The sequence below is a fragment of the Mandrillus leucophaeus genome, unplaced genomic scaffold (assembly GCF_000951045.1).
Source record: "Mandrillus leucophaeus isolate KB7577 unplaced genomic scaffold, Mleu.le_1.0 Scaffold801, whole genome shotgun sequence".
NCBI classification, from domain to species: domain Eukaryota; kingdom Metazoa; phylum Chordata; class Mammalia; order Primates; family Cercopithecidae; genus Mandrillus; species Mandrillus leucophaeus.
Genome location: NW_012108709.1, coordinates 601,437 through 617,642, shown reverse-complemented (window position 1 = coordinate 617,642; position 16,206 = coordinate 601,437). Strand labels below are relative to the sequence as shown.

The following is a 16,206-nucleotide window of genomic DNA, read 5'->3' as shown; positions in this document are numbered from 1 at the left end:
GGGTAGAATGTGAAATTTTACTTATTTATTTATTTATTTAGTGAAAAGGGATAGAATGGATGGGCTGGAATAGAACAGAACAGAACGGAATAAAAACATCGGAGGGTTCTACATAGTAAGGAATTCTCGCTCAGTTACACCTCGATGGGGTTGGGAAGTGCGTCGAGCAGTGATCGGAAATGTTTTTCTTCGCTGGAATTGTGTTCAAAACCGTTTGGAAGTCTCTGCTTAGCTTTTCTTGCAAGACATCAGGAGCCTGTGGAGGTGGCGCCAGGGCTGAGATGTACACTGATTTGAGAGCAGGACGCCCCTGCCACAGGAGAGAAGGACGGCAGCTCGGAGGAGGCTCTGGGGAGCTGGCTTCAGGAACTCCAGTCCTATCCACTCGGGCCCGTGTATGACTGGCTCCGAGGGTGGGAGAAGGAGAGGAGGCAGGTGGAGTCCCTGGTTCCTGTGAGGCCCTGTAGACAGTGCCACCTACTGTCACCAAAACTGAGCGTGGTCAGGAGTTGGCATTCATTTACTGAGGACCTCCCTGTCAAGCTCTCTACTCTCGTTATGCCAATGGGGCTTCCCAAGGAGCTGGTAGGCGTCACTGTTCACATTTTATCTGCCTGGCCTTGAATGAGGCTTAGGAGCAACCAGTTCTGCAGTCTGCGCTGCTACTCACACAGGGCGCCCGCAGCCACTCATTCAACCTCCCTGAATCCAGTCTGCCCTGCGACTCACACAGGGGGCCTGGAGCCACTCATTCAACCCCCCTGAACCTCAGAACTTCACCTGCACATGAGGGACACGGGATCCACTCTGGGGACTGCAGCTCTGTCCTTCCAAGATGCCAGGGCAGACAGGACCACCATTCTGGTGACTGGCTTCTGAACAGAGACACTGCACAAGACCTCTGCTTGACAGTGTGTCAGCCATGTCACATAACGCAATTTGCAAATGCTGCTTCTAAGAAAACAGCAAGCAAAATGGATTGACTTAACTACCTATAAATCAAGGAAAACCATAATTTGAATAATACAAATACCCTCACAAGAAGAGAGTGAATCTCTGAAAGCAAAAAATTGTATTTCTTTATAATGTAACTTCTCAATACATGGACAAAGTGCTCTGAATCTCCAAGGCAATGTCTATGCTGCACACCCTACCTGTGGGCTCAATTCTCAGATTCAGAGGGACACTGACATACTATCATATCTTCATAAAAATGGAGGTGGCTACAGACACCGCTTGTTGCAAGGTCACTGGAGGTCAGGTTCTGAACAAAGCACCCCACATGTACTTTCTCATTTATTCCCAAAAAACACTCCAGCAAGGCTTGACTTCTGTCTCTAATTTATGGGTGAAGAAACTACAGCACGGGGTAAATCTGCCAAATACTAAACTGACAAAGCTCACAAGTGGTGGAGCATGGATTTGACCTGACAAGCTGACTCCAGGGCTCCGCTCTCAACCCTTGCACTGAAGGTGGCCTCTGGCTGGCAGAGGTAGAGAGGAAAGGCATATGGCTACTCCTTCACCCCAGGCTCAGCAGAATGGGGGTACAGGAGCTGGCAGCCCAAGCACCCTGAGAACAGGCTCTTGCTAATATTTTCAACGCATGTCCCACATGCCAGCTAGGACTGGAGGCAGCCCTGGCATGGACATTGGTGTCACTGTGATTCCAATGCCGTCTTGCTCCCAACCACCACTCCAAACCAAAGCCCACAAGGATCTCCTGCAAAGACACTGCAGCCCCGGGCAGAGTGACTTGGGGAAACTGCCTCCAATTCCCAGACAGCCCCCTAATAAGTGAAGATGAGTCCTATCTTCAGCAGGCAGCTGCTATTATTTGTTCCAGAGGTTTGGCTACGGCCGAGAAGGGTGGCTGAGAAATGGGGAAACAAAGAGAAAGAGTCACTGCAATAAAACACACATATTTTTCTCTCTCTCTCTCTTTTTTTTTTTTTTTTTTTTCAGACAGAGTCTCCCTGTCGTCCAGGCTGGAGTGCAGTGATGTGATCTCAGCTCAGTGCAACTTCCACCTCCTGGGTTCAAGCAATTCTCCTGTCTCAGCCTCCTGAGTAGCTGGGGCTACAAGCACACGCCACCATGCCTGGCTAATTTTTTTTGTATTTTTAGTAGAGACAGCGTTTCACCATATTGGTCAGGCTGGTCTCGAACTCCCTCGGCCTCCCCAAGTGCTGGGATTACAGGCATGAGCCACTGCACATATATTTCTATATATTTCTAATGGTTACTTAGCATCACTGAGACTCTGTTTTTTTCATCGATCACAGGGAGACACTAGTGACATTTTGGATGAAATGACTCTTTGCGGCAGGGGGCTGTCTCATGCATGAAAAGATGTTTAGCAGCATCCCTGGTTTCTACCCACAAGTTGTGACACCAACAATGTGTGTGGACACTGTTGATTCTCCTCTAGGGGAAACAACTGTCCTTCACTGACTACCAAAAAGACACGGAAGACTCTGCCCGGCAAGTCCGCGAGGACTCAGTTACCATGACTTCCTCCTCCTCCCGATCTAGACAGAAAAGCATCACACCAGAGGGTCCTATACGGCATAGACTTTCTTCCAAGTCCCAGTAGCACAGGAGGTTTAAACTTAGCATGAGAGGATCGGGAGGAGGATCGTAATAAACTGTATTTCCTCCATTTTGCTTTGTGCGGAGGGATGTTTCATGCATAAAACAGAGAGGGCACTTGGCTTCAGTCCTCATCACGTGAAGTGCCTCCTCTGGCATTAAGTGCCAGCGGGATAAGGCATCCGTACCAGCCAGGCACTCCCGACGAGGTGCGCATGGTCTCTGAGAATTCTTAAACAGACTTTGCCCTTTTCAAACCTTCCTCTAAAGCGAGCTTCCCTAAATGAGAGTCCTGCAGAGAGCTCTTCATCACCGCCACTCCTTTGAGAGTAGCTTGATTTTTCATCTCTCAATTAAAATTTAAAAGAGGCAATCTGAATAAGACGACACAGTTTAAAATATCTAGGCTATGTGCACTACCTTGGTTATAAACAACCAGGTAAAACTCTGGAAATTATTTGCTTTAGTTATTAAGCAACGAGCAACAGCAGCCATGCCATAGAATAACTGGTACGGAAAGTATCTGAAATAATTTATGACCATGCCTTAAGAATGAACAGAACTCCAACAGGTAGCATTTGGTCATAGGTCAGTTTCCATCCCAAGGTGCGGCGGGCTCTGATACACCAAACGCAACCATACCTAGGCCGAAAAGCTGCTGACAGAGAACTGCCAATGCGCCTGTGTCCTCTCTAAAAGCAATGTGTGAAGGTAAAACTAAAATGATAGACGTAGCAATGTAGCCCCAGTGGGGTCCTTTTCCTGCTGCAGGGTCCAGAGCATCATTACTGGATCCAAGTCAGTATCTGTCTTGAAATCCGGATGCGTCACAATGGCCAACACAGCCCCCCAAAAAGTCTCATGTGTTTCTCCGGGTGACTTGGCAGAAATGCACTCAGGTACGGCCCAAGTTAACCAACCTAGGAAGCAGACCTGGGGCCCTGGGGCCTGCCAACGGGGGGCTCTGGGCTGTGAAATGTCTCAGGTTAGGCCAGTGCTTGGAGAGGAAGACGGCTCAAAGAGCAGTATTGTTAAGCGTATGAGCTGTAGTAAAATGCAGGTATGGAGAACTCTAGGGAAATTTTCATTCCAGAATGTTTTCACTATACTGACTTTGAATTGCTATTTTTTTCACCCCAAATTCTCAGAGACCATGCACATCTCATTGTGAGCACCTGGCTGGTGTTAATACCGCATCCCACTGGCACTTAATGCCAGAGGAGGCACTTCATGTTATGAGGACCAAAGCCAAATGCCCTCTCTATTTTACGCTTGAAACATCTCTCGGCACAAAGCAAAATGTATAGTCAGTATGGTCTGTGTGTGCGTGTGTGCGCGTGTGTGTGTGTGTTGGTACTTAGTTAGTTGTGTTTTGACAGTGTTTCTGTCAACAACTGCTGTATACTGTTTCATAGGAAAAAAATAATTCTAAAGTGTGCCTAAACTCATCAAGCCATTGGATGTGCAAAACCTCCATAGTAAACCAATAAATTTTAAAAATAAATTAAATGAGAAGTCACAATATCAACTAAAATCTAGGCTTCAAAGAAAGGAAACAAGATGTTAAGAAGTAATAATCCAAGAGTTTCTCAAGTCCCAAATGCTGTATAACCATGATTTCAACCCGCACAAAGAATATTCAACTATGCACCCTTAATTGGGATGCAGAGGTGCTTCTCTGGACGGAGGTAGAACAGGAAAGAAAACAGGCAATCCTCCTGACTCAGCCATCCATAGGCTGCCACTGGTGCCATGGTCCTGGGGGCAGGTCCCCTGCACATGGGCGCTAACTCTTCCCTCTCTCCCATCCTAAGGCAAGTGGTGCCTTAGGATGTCAGGCTGGTGAAAATGCAATATGCTACGTCAGTGGATTGAGAAAAACACTTCCTGGCTGAAAGATGGATGAATCATGGGGAGAGGAGGAGAGGCCACAGAGAAATGAGCCAAGGTGGTCGTCAAAATGCAGTCAAGAGATCAAAATCCTCCACCCTTTGCAGACTGCAAGCATCATCCTGATCTGTTTGGGACGGTCTCCATATGGTCATGGTTTTTTTTTTTAAATGTGTAACACATAGACACTGGAAATAAATAGCAACATGATCTCACAAACTCCAAATAGGGATGAAATTTCAAAGTGTGAAAGGACAAGTATAAGATTAATTGATTGAAGATAGAACAAAACCAAACAATAGTTTTTGACTGACAATCTCCAATGTTGAAATGGTCAATGACTAGACAAGACTAAATGGAGCAGGTCAGCTAAATCCCTTTAATTTGATGAGCTAGTCTTTCAGACAAATCCAATCATAACCAGCCATTGATATAACCAACATGCTGACTGGTAACATCTTACGCATTTCCTAACTGAAAGAATAATCTCTTCTGTTTTCTACGGGCAGAATTTTGAATTCTCAACTGATTCCTTCCCTATGATCTTCTCTTGATCAGTGTCTCCTATATAAATATCTACATCATGGCCGGGTGTGGTGGCTCATGCCTGTAATCCCAGCACTTTGGGAGGACAAGGCAGGTGGATCACTTGAGCCTAGGAGTTCGAGACCAGCCTGGGCAATATGGTGAAACAATATCTCTCCAAAAAACTAAGCCCACAAAAAATTAGCTGGGCACGGTGGCATGTGCCTGTAGTCCCAGCTACCTGGGAAGCTCAGCTGGGAGGATTGCTTGAATCCAGTAGGTAAAGACTGCAGTGAGCCATGATCCTGCCACTGCACTCCAGCCTGGACAACAGAGTGACACCCTGTTTCAGAAAAACAAACAAACAAAAAAAACAAAAAACAAAAAACTACATTGTGAACCACCAGCTTCCCCTGGTAAATGGCAAGGATCATTTTCACCATCCAGTGAGAACCCGGCAACCGTCTTATTTGCCTTTACATTTTATCTTGCAGTCAGCTTTGAGTATTATGACTTCTAGAAAGCGTCGTTTTCCCTACAATTTTACATGTTCTATTTTATAATCATGTTCTATGAACCTTTACTTGCAAGACATACCACATCCTCTGTGAAAGTGTGTGGGCTTCAAAACACTAATCGTTATTTCCGGTAGGTCCCAGCCTAGCCTGAAAACGAACAGGAAGTCTCAAACACAAAACCTATGCCAACAGAGAGGAATGCCTGGAAGCAACTGATAATCCCAGTTGCAAACCACACTAGCTCTGAGGAAATGCAAATGCTGGTTTCATGTCTTTATTATCCTGAGAGCAGAGGGTACGGTAGGCAAGGAGGACTAGGGAAGTTGTGAGCTGGAGTAGTTGAATTTTTAAAAATTCTGGTACAAGTCTGAGTAGCTGACAACTGTGGATAAGGTTTTGTTACACACTGTGTAGTCACTATGAACAAGAAAGTCCAATTCCAGAAATAGGGGAATACATTCAGTACTGGCCTCTCTCTCAGCCACTGCATGTTGTAGAAATGTGTTTCTCAAGCAAAAGTAAAGCAGTTAATAAGAAACGGTTTCTTCGAGGTGACAAAGGGATTCAGTTTACCTGGCCGACTCACTTCCTACCAGGTCATTCCTATCACTTAAAATTCTAGTAGGGGTTATTAGTACATAAACTCAAGCACCCTACTGGAGCACTAAGGCAAACCCTAAGGCTAGAAGAGACACACAAATTCAAGCAAGTGGTCATATTCTCATTAACAACCAAGGACAACTCTAGGATAGCCATGGAATGACTGCTGGCCCTTAGACTATGCTGCACACACAAAGCGTGAATCTGAGAAAGTCAGCTAATAAGAGTTCCAGGATGGATACCAGTATGTAGGTGCCAACAGGGAAAGGTCTGTGCTTCCAACAGAACCTGAGAGCTTCAGTGAAAACTTAGCAGCTGTTCCCCTCTGGGAAGATTATAAAGCACTTCTGGGTGCTAGCACACAAGCACACTTCTACTCTCTCTGTGCTGTGCTCATCTTAAATGTCATCTTGCCATCTGGCACTCTCATATCCTAGAGCAGAGCTATAATGTCAGGCCATCGCCAATCAGTTCCCATCTTGAACATAACAACCGAGTGAACACCGTCCTTTGGGATATTCATTAAATCCTATAATTTTGATTCTTGATTTACAAGTCGTATCACCAAAACTAATAGATATTGTCTTTAATTACATTTTACAAGCCCCACGTATCGAGGAAAGGTATGTTCACAGAGACAAAGATAAACAAGCGTACGAATATAAGAGACCACAGAGGCTGATTTTGTCCATTTCTAAGCCATAGGTGGTAAAACTACATGTCCAACTGTGCCATTAAAACTGAAACAGACTCCAGAAGCTTCTGGAACCACTGCTCATCCAGCCGAGGCAAGGAAGTCTCTGGTACTTGTTAAGGGATGGAGGAAGCAGGGATGTCTGGCAACATATAAAATGTTAATCTAGTAAGACGCAATATAGATACACATATCTGGCAGATAGATAAAGACATAGAATATGGTATCTGTAATTTCCATAAGGGGATTACTTTATGACAATACTAGGGAGATGTGATTTTTCTAGACTGCACAGCAAGATTTGCTTGTATGAAGCACATTAATAAATGGTGCATACCCTTCTAAAGGTGAAGAAAGTAAGTAGCAATGTAATGAATTCCATGCTCAAAATTCACTCATGTAAGCAGTAAACCTTGTGGAAAGTTGTTATGTTTTATAGACACTCGAATAAAAACAAAACAAAAACTCCTAACACTCTCTTGAGAAACAGGAGACCTACTTAAGACCAACAGGCAGCGTAGCTGGGTGGCTCAGGCGCGGCTCTGGGGTGGATGCTCCGGATTTAAGTTTTGGCACTAACACCGCCCAGCTCTGTGTCTTCTGGCAAGTGACCCGACCTCCATGCCTCAATTTTCCCACATGTAAAGCGGACATAAACACAGCAGCTGTCCCGGGGGCTGCTGAGGGCATTCAGGATGTGATGGCATGTGACATCCCCATGGCAGGGACTGGTGCTGGAAGGCATGCCCAGTGTTAGCTCACTCTCGGCTCCACAGTGCGGACGCGCACTGCCTCACAGAGAATGCGTGCGCACAGGGAAAGGGACGCAAACCCTTCATTGTGAAGCTGGTATTGAATTTTGAAGCTGGTATTGAAGCAAAGGTGTCAAAGAATACTTAAGGGTCTTCCAACCAGCCGTCTCCAGACGGTGTCAAGTATCTGACCACAGGGAGGCAATAACCTTCTTCAAACACCCACCTGATCCCGCTTCTAAACATTCATCTTGTTTATTTAACACAAAGGGCAGCATTTGGGGGCAGAAGGATGTGGGAATAAAAGTTACAGTTATCAGTGGCCAACTCCAATCGGGACCTAAAATGCCTCTTCCGTGGCTGACTCTTGTGCTGCGTGACCTCGGGAACTTGTTTCTGCTCCTTGTGTCAACTGGGATAGGAATATGGGTTTGTTTGAGCTTCTGAGTCAGAATCTCTGCAAATAAAAGTGCCTTTCCTTGAAACCAACACCTCAGCACACGGGTACACATACCCAGACCCACATGCACACACATGCAGGTACACACACAGATGAGCAAGGGTACACACACACCCCCACGTTTACACACACAGATGAGCACGGGTGCACACCCACACCCACGTGTACACACACAGATGAGCATGGGTACACACCCACACCCACATGTACACACACAGATGAGCACGGGTGCCCACCCACACCCACATGTACACACACAGATGAGCACGGGTACACACCCACACCCACATGCACATACATGCAGGTACACACCCACACCCACATGTACACACACAGATGAACACGGGTACACACACACATCCACAGGCACACACCACTTCTCTGCAGGAAGCTCCCATGGAGGAAACACTGGCTGCCCAACGACCTGGCCTCAGAGAACTAGAATCCTTGATGAGACGGTTCAGCATAGCATTTTATGTAAAACAGAAAATAAACTGTAGGATTTTACATTCAGGCTGCTTCCCTTGTCAAGACGCCTTTGCAGCTGCCGTCTGTGTACACGATGAACAAGAGAACAAGGTGGACTTTATTATCACCAAGGTAGACTTTATCCTCAGAAGTCTCATCCAATCAACCGCTGAGAGGACACTGAGCACTGTGGCTTCTCCCACAGGGTTTCCCTGTCCTCAAAACAAAAGACTCTCTTCCCTGTTTCTAAGACGGAAAGGCTTTGGTCCCAAACGCCACCGCACCAACCTGCTGCTGCAGTGCGTGTACCTGTGTCAGGCACCGTGCCCTGTGGAGGGGCTCTAGTGAGGAGGGGTGCTGGCCGGGGAAGGTTGCCACTGGTTTGCAGCGAATTCACGATTCCAAGGAATGCGGATCAAGCCACCTGCTCACCCCACAAACAATAGAATATCCCAGGAGAAGATGGACAAGGTCTCTGGAGAAGGGAACCAGAACCATAGCACTCTCAGGGTTGAGCCCCAGACCACTTACTTAGTGACTGTGTGGCTCTGCACTGCGGCCAGTGCTGCAGCAACCCTTATGTAGCGCAGGGTTGGTGGCAGGAGGAAAACAGTGAAGTAGGAAGAGAGAATGATGCGGCCACAATGTTCCAACTGAAAACAGGCTCTCAATTATAAAAAAAGAAAGAAAGAAAGAAAAAAATCATAAAATAAGTAGATTTTGACCATGCCCTCCTAAACAGGAGACCCTCGGAGTAGAAGCGACATGAATGCAACCTCAGGGAGCCCGTCCCGCCTGACCTCTGTCGGCGCAGTGCTCACCCGGGGCCACAGAGCCCACAGCCTGACAGCCAGGATGAGCTGCTCCGCTGGGAGACCTGAAGGTCAGGTCTACACGTTGAGGAGTCAGGAGGCAGAGCACGGCTTCCACCAGGCCAGGCCGCCTCCACACCCTGTGCTCAGGGGCCTGCTCAGCCACACCTCTGCTCCTGGCCAATGATGTCATGAGATCTGTGGCTCCAGGGCGGCGGGGGTTTTGATCCTTGTTGCTGGTGTGTTTGCTTGTTTTCTCTATGTGCAAAATACAGCCATTAAAAACACAACCCGATAGAGCTCTTCACAGGAAATCTAGACTGTCCATCACAAAAGTTCATCCTGACAGAGAAAAAGGGAAAAGACTAGTGCTTTATTTTAAGTCCATCATTTTCCAGAGGACGACTTGGAAGCTGAGAGATGGCCACAGGAATAATTGAAAGTCACCCAGCAGGTGGAAGGGTGAGGAGGAGCAGAGGCCAGGACCCCCACTCTGGTCCCTGGGCCAGGGCTAAGGATACAGCAATGCCAGGGTCTCTGGGGCGTCCTCACCATCTACTCTCAAATGCCGTCTTTGATGTGTGGAAGGAGACTTCAACCTCAGTAACATCTGACGTGGGGTGAACATCACTCCCTCCCTCACGCTTACCCCTCAGGGAGGTTTGCAGGACTCCTGCAGCCACGGTACACAAGGCCAATCTGTCTCTGCTGCCCCAGAAAGCAGCAAAACCCAGAGGAGGCCAAAGGAAAGGTCGTGCTGCTTTGGATTTGTCGAAGGGAAGGACAACAGGCATTAAAAAGAGGCAAAGCCATCACAGAAAATTCAAATGTAGTGTATCTCCTAGGGAGATACACTACACACCTACCAGCATGGCTAAAATAAAAAACAGTGTCAACAGCAAAGGCTGGATGCAGACAAACCAAATCACTCACATGGCTGGTGGGAATGTAAAACGGTTCAGCCATAGATGGGCAGTTTCCTATGTCAAGAAATGTGCAATTACCCGACAACCCAGCATTTGTCCACAAAGGCATATATGCCACAGAAACAAACTCATGTTCACCCAAAAACAGCCGCACGAAGGCTGCTGGCAGCTTTATTCATAAGAGCCACAAGCTGGGGATAGCCCAGACGTCCTCCAACAGGAAAATGGTTCATCAGACTTGGTCCAGTCGTACCACAGAACACTACCCAGCAATAAAAAGGAATAAGCTATTGATACAGGCAGCAACCTAAATGGATCTCCAGTGAATTAAGCAAAGTGAAAACAGCCAGTGCTAAAAGCATACATACAGTATGATTACACTTATGTAACATTTTTGAAATGAAGCAATTATACAAATGAAGAACGAATGAGTGGTTGAGAGAGCTTAGGGATGGTGGGGCGGGGAGGGGAGAGGTATATGTGGCTATAATTGGGCAACAAGCAGAACCTTTGTGACGATGGAAATGCTCAGTGGCTTCACTGTGGTGGAGTCCACAGTATATACAAGTGGTGAAACTGCACACAACTCAATACAAACACTAATGAATACAAATTAAACTGAGGAAATCCGAGTAAGATCAGAGAATTGCATCATCGACTCCCTTATACACAAGATCTCTATGACTTCCTACAACTGCACACGAACCCACAATTATCTCCATAAAAACTGCAATGAGAAAGAAAAACAGAGATGAACAGAAAGTTCTTTTGAAGAATCCCATGTGACTGAGAATTCTACGGTCATTGTTAGTGCTCAGAGAAACAATAAAAGCCCGTGTACTAGAAAATTAACCAACAGCCCTCACTGGAGATGATAAACAAGGCACAAGTTCAATACTGAATGAGTAAGAAGAAAACGCTCATGATTAAAAAAACTGAAATACGTGAAATGTCAACACTTTGCAAAAGCCTCGTGCATGGAGCTGACGGTGGCTAGGGCTGATAAAAACATGTGGGTAACATGAGAGCGCAAAGCGACGCCGAGCAGAACCCGTGTGCCCATGACGACAGCTATGGGAGATCCAGGTCCAGGCTGTTTTTCTCCAGGGGATGGAGCTCAAGTTCTTACAGCTAGAGCCCTGTGTTGTCATAAGCAAGTCACCGCAAACTCAGAGTCCATGTCTCCCTAGAACTGTTTGCCTCACAGAGTTAGGAACAGCGTTTGCAGAACATTTTATTGAAGCCAGCTTGGTCTCCAGGCAACATCACTGTTCCCAGCAGACATGAATTGGGAGCCATAGAAAAGGTGAGAGCCATTCTCCCCACACTTACTTATTTTGCACCATGTTCATGATCACCCAGTCGAAGGGGTAAACGTTCTTTCCAATGAGGTTCTTAAACATGATGAATGTTTCCATTAGGAAATCCTGAAATAAAAAAAAACAAAACACTGAAATGGCTCACCAAGAAAAAGGTAAAAACGATACACCCCCCCATCGATGATTAGATTATAAAAGACCCCATTTTTAAGGGCCAAATGAAAACATCCTGAAAAGTAATGAAGATACATTTCATAGGAGCTGTGAATTAGACCTGTCTTTCTGTTTACCCAAGCACCTCCTGTCTGAGCTGGCTCCTTCAAGAATATATTCTGAAATAGTCCCTGAGCATGTCTCTTTAATAGTTAAAGAGTAAATCCCCAAAGGTTAGGAATAGGCATTCAAATCCTTTTTGCTTCTAGGAAAACATGATTTTTACAAACAAGGCTTGCAGGTTACAGCTTTTTCTTATGTTTGCTCTAAATCCATTTTTCATGATGAACAGGACATGATTTCAGGTTGAATACAGGATGCTACTGTCTGTTCCTTTCTCTCATGGAATTTCAAAATGAAAGGCTCCAATAGGAACTCCTGACCATCTGCACAGATTCGGCACGCAGTAAACCATTTGAGTGTATGGCCATGTTGCCAAACTCTCCTAGCTGGCAGCTACATCCCCAAAAGCTACCGAGTTACGCTTCTGGTGTCTTAGATGATGCTCTCTGTACTTCACAGGGCAACTGAAAAGAATCAGGGTTTGGGACACACCCAGTTGCTCTACCCTGCTTCCACGCCAATAAGAATGTGCCTGGCATCAGGAAGTTCCTAGGGGCTGTCCATTATGTGTGTATCAGAATTAGAAGATTTCCTACTTTCGAGAGCTTGACAGGTGCTCTGAGCTAACCTGAACAAAACAAGTGGCTATCCCAAAAAGCACACACCCCTGGTAGCCCCAAACTCACACAATACCCAAGGTGGGAAAGGAAAAGGCAACCAAGGACTGTCTTAGAAAAGTGAGGCCGTGGTCAGGGATCGTCAAATGAGTGGATATTTCTCATTTATTTAATCTCCGGAATCATAATTAGGTGCAATGGCTGTGAAGGCCAAGGTGGTGAACAGAATTTAAGCAGCCAAGAAAGCAATTCCCAGTACAAGGTCTAAATAAGCAGCTCCTGCAAAGAGGCACAGTTAAATTTGATGACAATAACAAGCTAATGTTCAAAGTTAACATACTTTCTCTCCAACTCTAATGGCCACGTCAGGTTCTGGCAGGTGAAGTCCGCGGTGTGAGGAGTTTGCTGTGCCCCCACCGTAAATAAAATGAGTGATCCTGATCACTCTATTTGAGCAGATGCCTCCAGTCTAGGAGACATTAGTGACCTGGACAACATCAAGTTGGAAAAGTCAGTCCAGATGTCCTCCAAACTCTGCACGTAGGCGCTGTGTCCTCCTGATCTCAGGAGCGGGAGCATCCCAGTCCTCCCTTCCGACACAACAAATGGTTTCTTTTCCAGTTTAATTATTGAAATTCATATTTCACTACTGAGTTTCCTCACTTTGTCAAGAGTTTCCCATTTTAACGACCAGGCTGCATATTTTGTAGGCTGAGTACCGCAATTCAGTCACATCTCTATTTGCATGAAATTGCTGGCTTTCTTGATGATTACTTCTCAAATCCTAATAATTGAGATACAGGCTCTCGTTTTTATTATTCTGGAAGAGAAGCATATTTTCCCAATTCTCTTTCTTTTCTAAGAGACACAGTCCCATACTTCATTAGTATGGCTCAGCTGTTAAATTTTGGTACTTTGCTGATCAAACAAAATGCTGCATCTAGTGGGAGATGAGGCTCTGCAAGTCTTCCTTGCTTTCTGCATAATTCACTAGCCATGGCGGTGGCCCCTATCAACTGTGTTTGCCTCGAGCAGCTGACGAGGCTTACCAGACTGTTCCACTAGGGTCTCCAAGTCAACAAGGGGTATTTTGTAAAAATTTCATCATTCAACGTGGATTTATTCCTGTTGCATTTTTTAGTTTTAGTTTCTATTTATTTTATTTATTCATTTCACTCCCTCACCCAGGCTGGAGTACAGTGGCACGATCTTAGTTCACTGCAGCTTCAACCCTGGGACACAAGTGATCCTCCTGTTTCAGTATCCTGAGTGTCCAGGGACCACAGGTGTGCACCACCATGCCTGGCTAGTTTTTTAATTTTTAGTAGAGATGGTATCCTGCTATATCGCCCGGGATGGTCTTGAACTCCTGGGCTCAAGAAATCCTCCTGCCTCGGCCGCCCAAAGTGTTGGGATTACAAGTGTAAGCCACTGTGCCCGGCTGCATGTTTTAGTTTGACTATTCACAGGATGTCTTATACAACAAGCAGGCTGCTCTAACAATAGTCATCCATCTATTTCAGAGGCAAGATCATGTCATAACTCTGTCTGCACCTTTCCATCCCTGTCCCCACTTGAATAAAACAGCCATCCTCTCACACCTGGACTTAGGTCCATCCTTGTCCTTTGTTGTCCCCACGCTTCATTTTTCAAATGATAAATCTGATCAAGGCATCAATGCTTTCCAGACATCACATGGAACCCATTTCTGTAATGGCTTCCCAATGCTCTTAGACTAAAGACAAAGCACTTGACTCTTAGACTTAGGAAATTTCCATTCTGCTCAGCCAAAGGAGTAACCATTATAGACAAGGACCAGCCATAGATTTTCAACCCATCCAATGAAGGATTGTTAGGGAAATAGGACATGTCCACATTTTTGTGGATTCAAAGTTTCATCCAAAGATTATCTGATAATTGCAAAGGTAGGAAGAGGTACATATTTTCACAATGGAGGGATCTGGAAGTTACCAGCTTTTAACCCAGTGGTCAAATTCAGCATCACCAGTAGTGGGTGAGCATGACATGCCCAGCCTCCTGAAGTAACACAGCAGAAAGCTTTCAACACCAGTACTGAAACACTCTTGCCAAAGAGTTGAGCTTGAATCTCAGAACAAGCTTCTGGTTTGCAGAACACACAGGGGGATAAAGAAACCAGTTGAAAGGCATATTACAAGGCAGCATTAAAAAAGCTATGGATTGATCTCTTCAGAAAAACTGAAAAGCAATGCTATGAACAGAAAACAAAACAATGTGATGGTGATGGATTTATTTTAGAAAAAGAAAGATTAAAGAGACACAACTACCAAATGTGATGGCTGAAAAAGACATAAAAGTTTGGAAAGAATGAAGGAAATCTGAATATAAATGGCACGAGGGGTGGTTGGTGCATTCTGATGGAGCAATAAAACCAACAGAGAATGTCTTTCCTCCCCAGAGATATTTGCTGAACAGCTGAGGGCAGGTGCATCCCCGTCTCTCACTGACTGAAAGGGGTTGGCTGTATAGATAGAGATACCTGGAGACACATGACGGAAGCAAATACGCCAACGTGCTTTCAACTGATGAATTCAGGCGGCAGGTAGCAAGATTTCAATTTTTTTTTTCTTTTTTTTGAGACCGGGTCTCATGCTATCACCCAGGCTAGAGTGCAATGGCATAATCTTAGCTCACCACAGCCTCAAACTCCTAGGTTCAAGCGATCCTCCTGCCTCAGCCTCCCAAGAAGCTGAGACTACAGGCATGATCTATCATGTCTGGCTAATTTTTTTTTTATTTTTTGTAGAAATGGGGGTCTCACTATGTGGCCCAGACTGGTCTTGAATTTCTGGGCTCAATAGATTCTCCTACTACGGCCTCCCAAAGTGCTGGGATTACAGGCGTGAGCCACTGAGCCTGGCTCCGTTGTATTATCCTTTCAGCTCTTCTGCATTTGTAAAATTTTTTTGTGATCCACAGGGCAAAGAGAATAAGGAAAACACTGGTGAAATCTGAGTAAGGTCAGATAAGCCCTTTTCCTTGCAGAATCTGATGCTAACTGCAGGTAGATGGTGTCAGAATTGAATTGAATTGTAGGACATCCAGCTGGTGTCAGAGAATGGGTTGCGGTGGGAGACACCCACACACTTCTGGTCACAGAAGTGCGAGAGTGTAGGAAAATTTAGTGTGTGTTTTCCAAAGCCACACAGTGAGAATTTGTGAGAAGTGGCAAGACAACACTTTCCGCTAGAAGTCCCAAAGCCCTCCTCCTTCCCTTCTAGTTGACTACAGAGAATCGGGGCACATTCTCTGCTTCTGTTACTGAGACGTGGACACGTGGCGCCAGCAGCCCCTTGGGCAGATCAGCAACTCCAGTGTAGAGGGTTCTACAGATTCTTCGTGGTTCGAATCCTAAAGGGTTGGGATGGCCTCCGTCCTGAGAGTTCTGAGCTGAACATGTCTATTGCTTTTCTCTTCCGGATCAGTCTTTCCACTTGTGCTCTGTATGCTCACTATCATTGGTGTTGGTAATCAGTGTGATTTTGTATGAAAATGACTCACGCAACCAAAAAGGGCTAAATCTGAGAACCTGAATTAGTACTTGCTAAAAGGAAATAGTTTCAGGAAAATGGCTTTGGCTACTTTCATACTGAAATACTAAATAACATCAAATAATTTTGTACAAAATAATCTTTTATTTAATAGTTGTCAGAGTAAGCCGGGCATAGTGGCTCATGCCTGTAATACTAGCACTTTGGGAGGCTGAGGTGGGTAGATC

General features: G+C 45.5%; 1 protein-coding gene across 1 annotated transcript in view; it reads right to left on the bottom strand.

Moving 5' to 3' along the window:
• DOCK1 (dedicator of cytokinesis 1) overlaps positions 1-16,206 on the bottom strand; it is a 545,861-nt gene that overhangs the window by 196,184 nt on the left and 333,471 nt on the right. Inside the window, exon 35 of the mRNA XM_011967590.1 lies at positions 11,570-11,664. Coding sequence (XP_011822980.1) covers positions 11,570-11,664 — 95 coding nt within the window. The remainder of the gene's footprint in view (positions 1-11,569; positions 11,665-16,206) is intronic.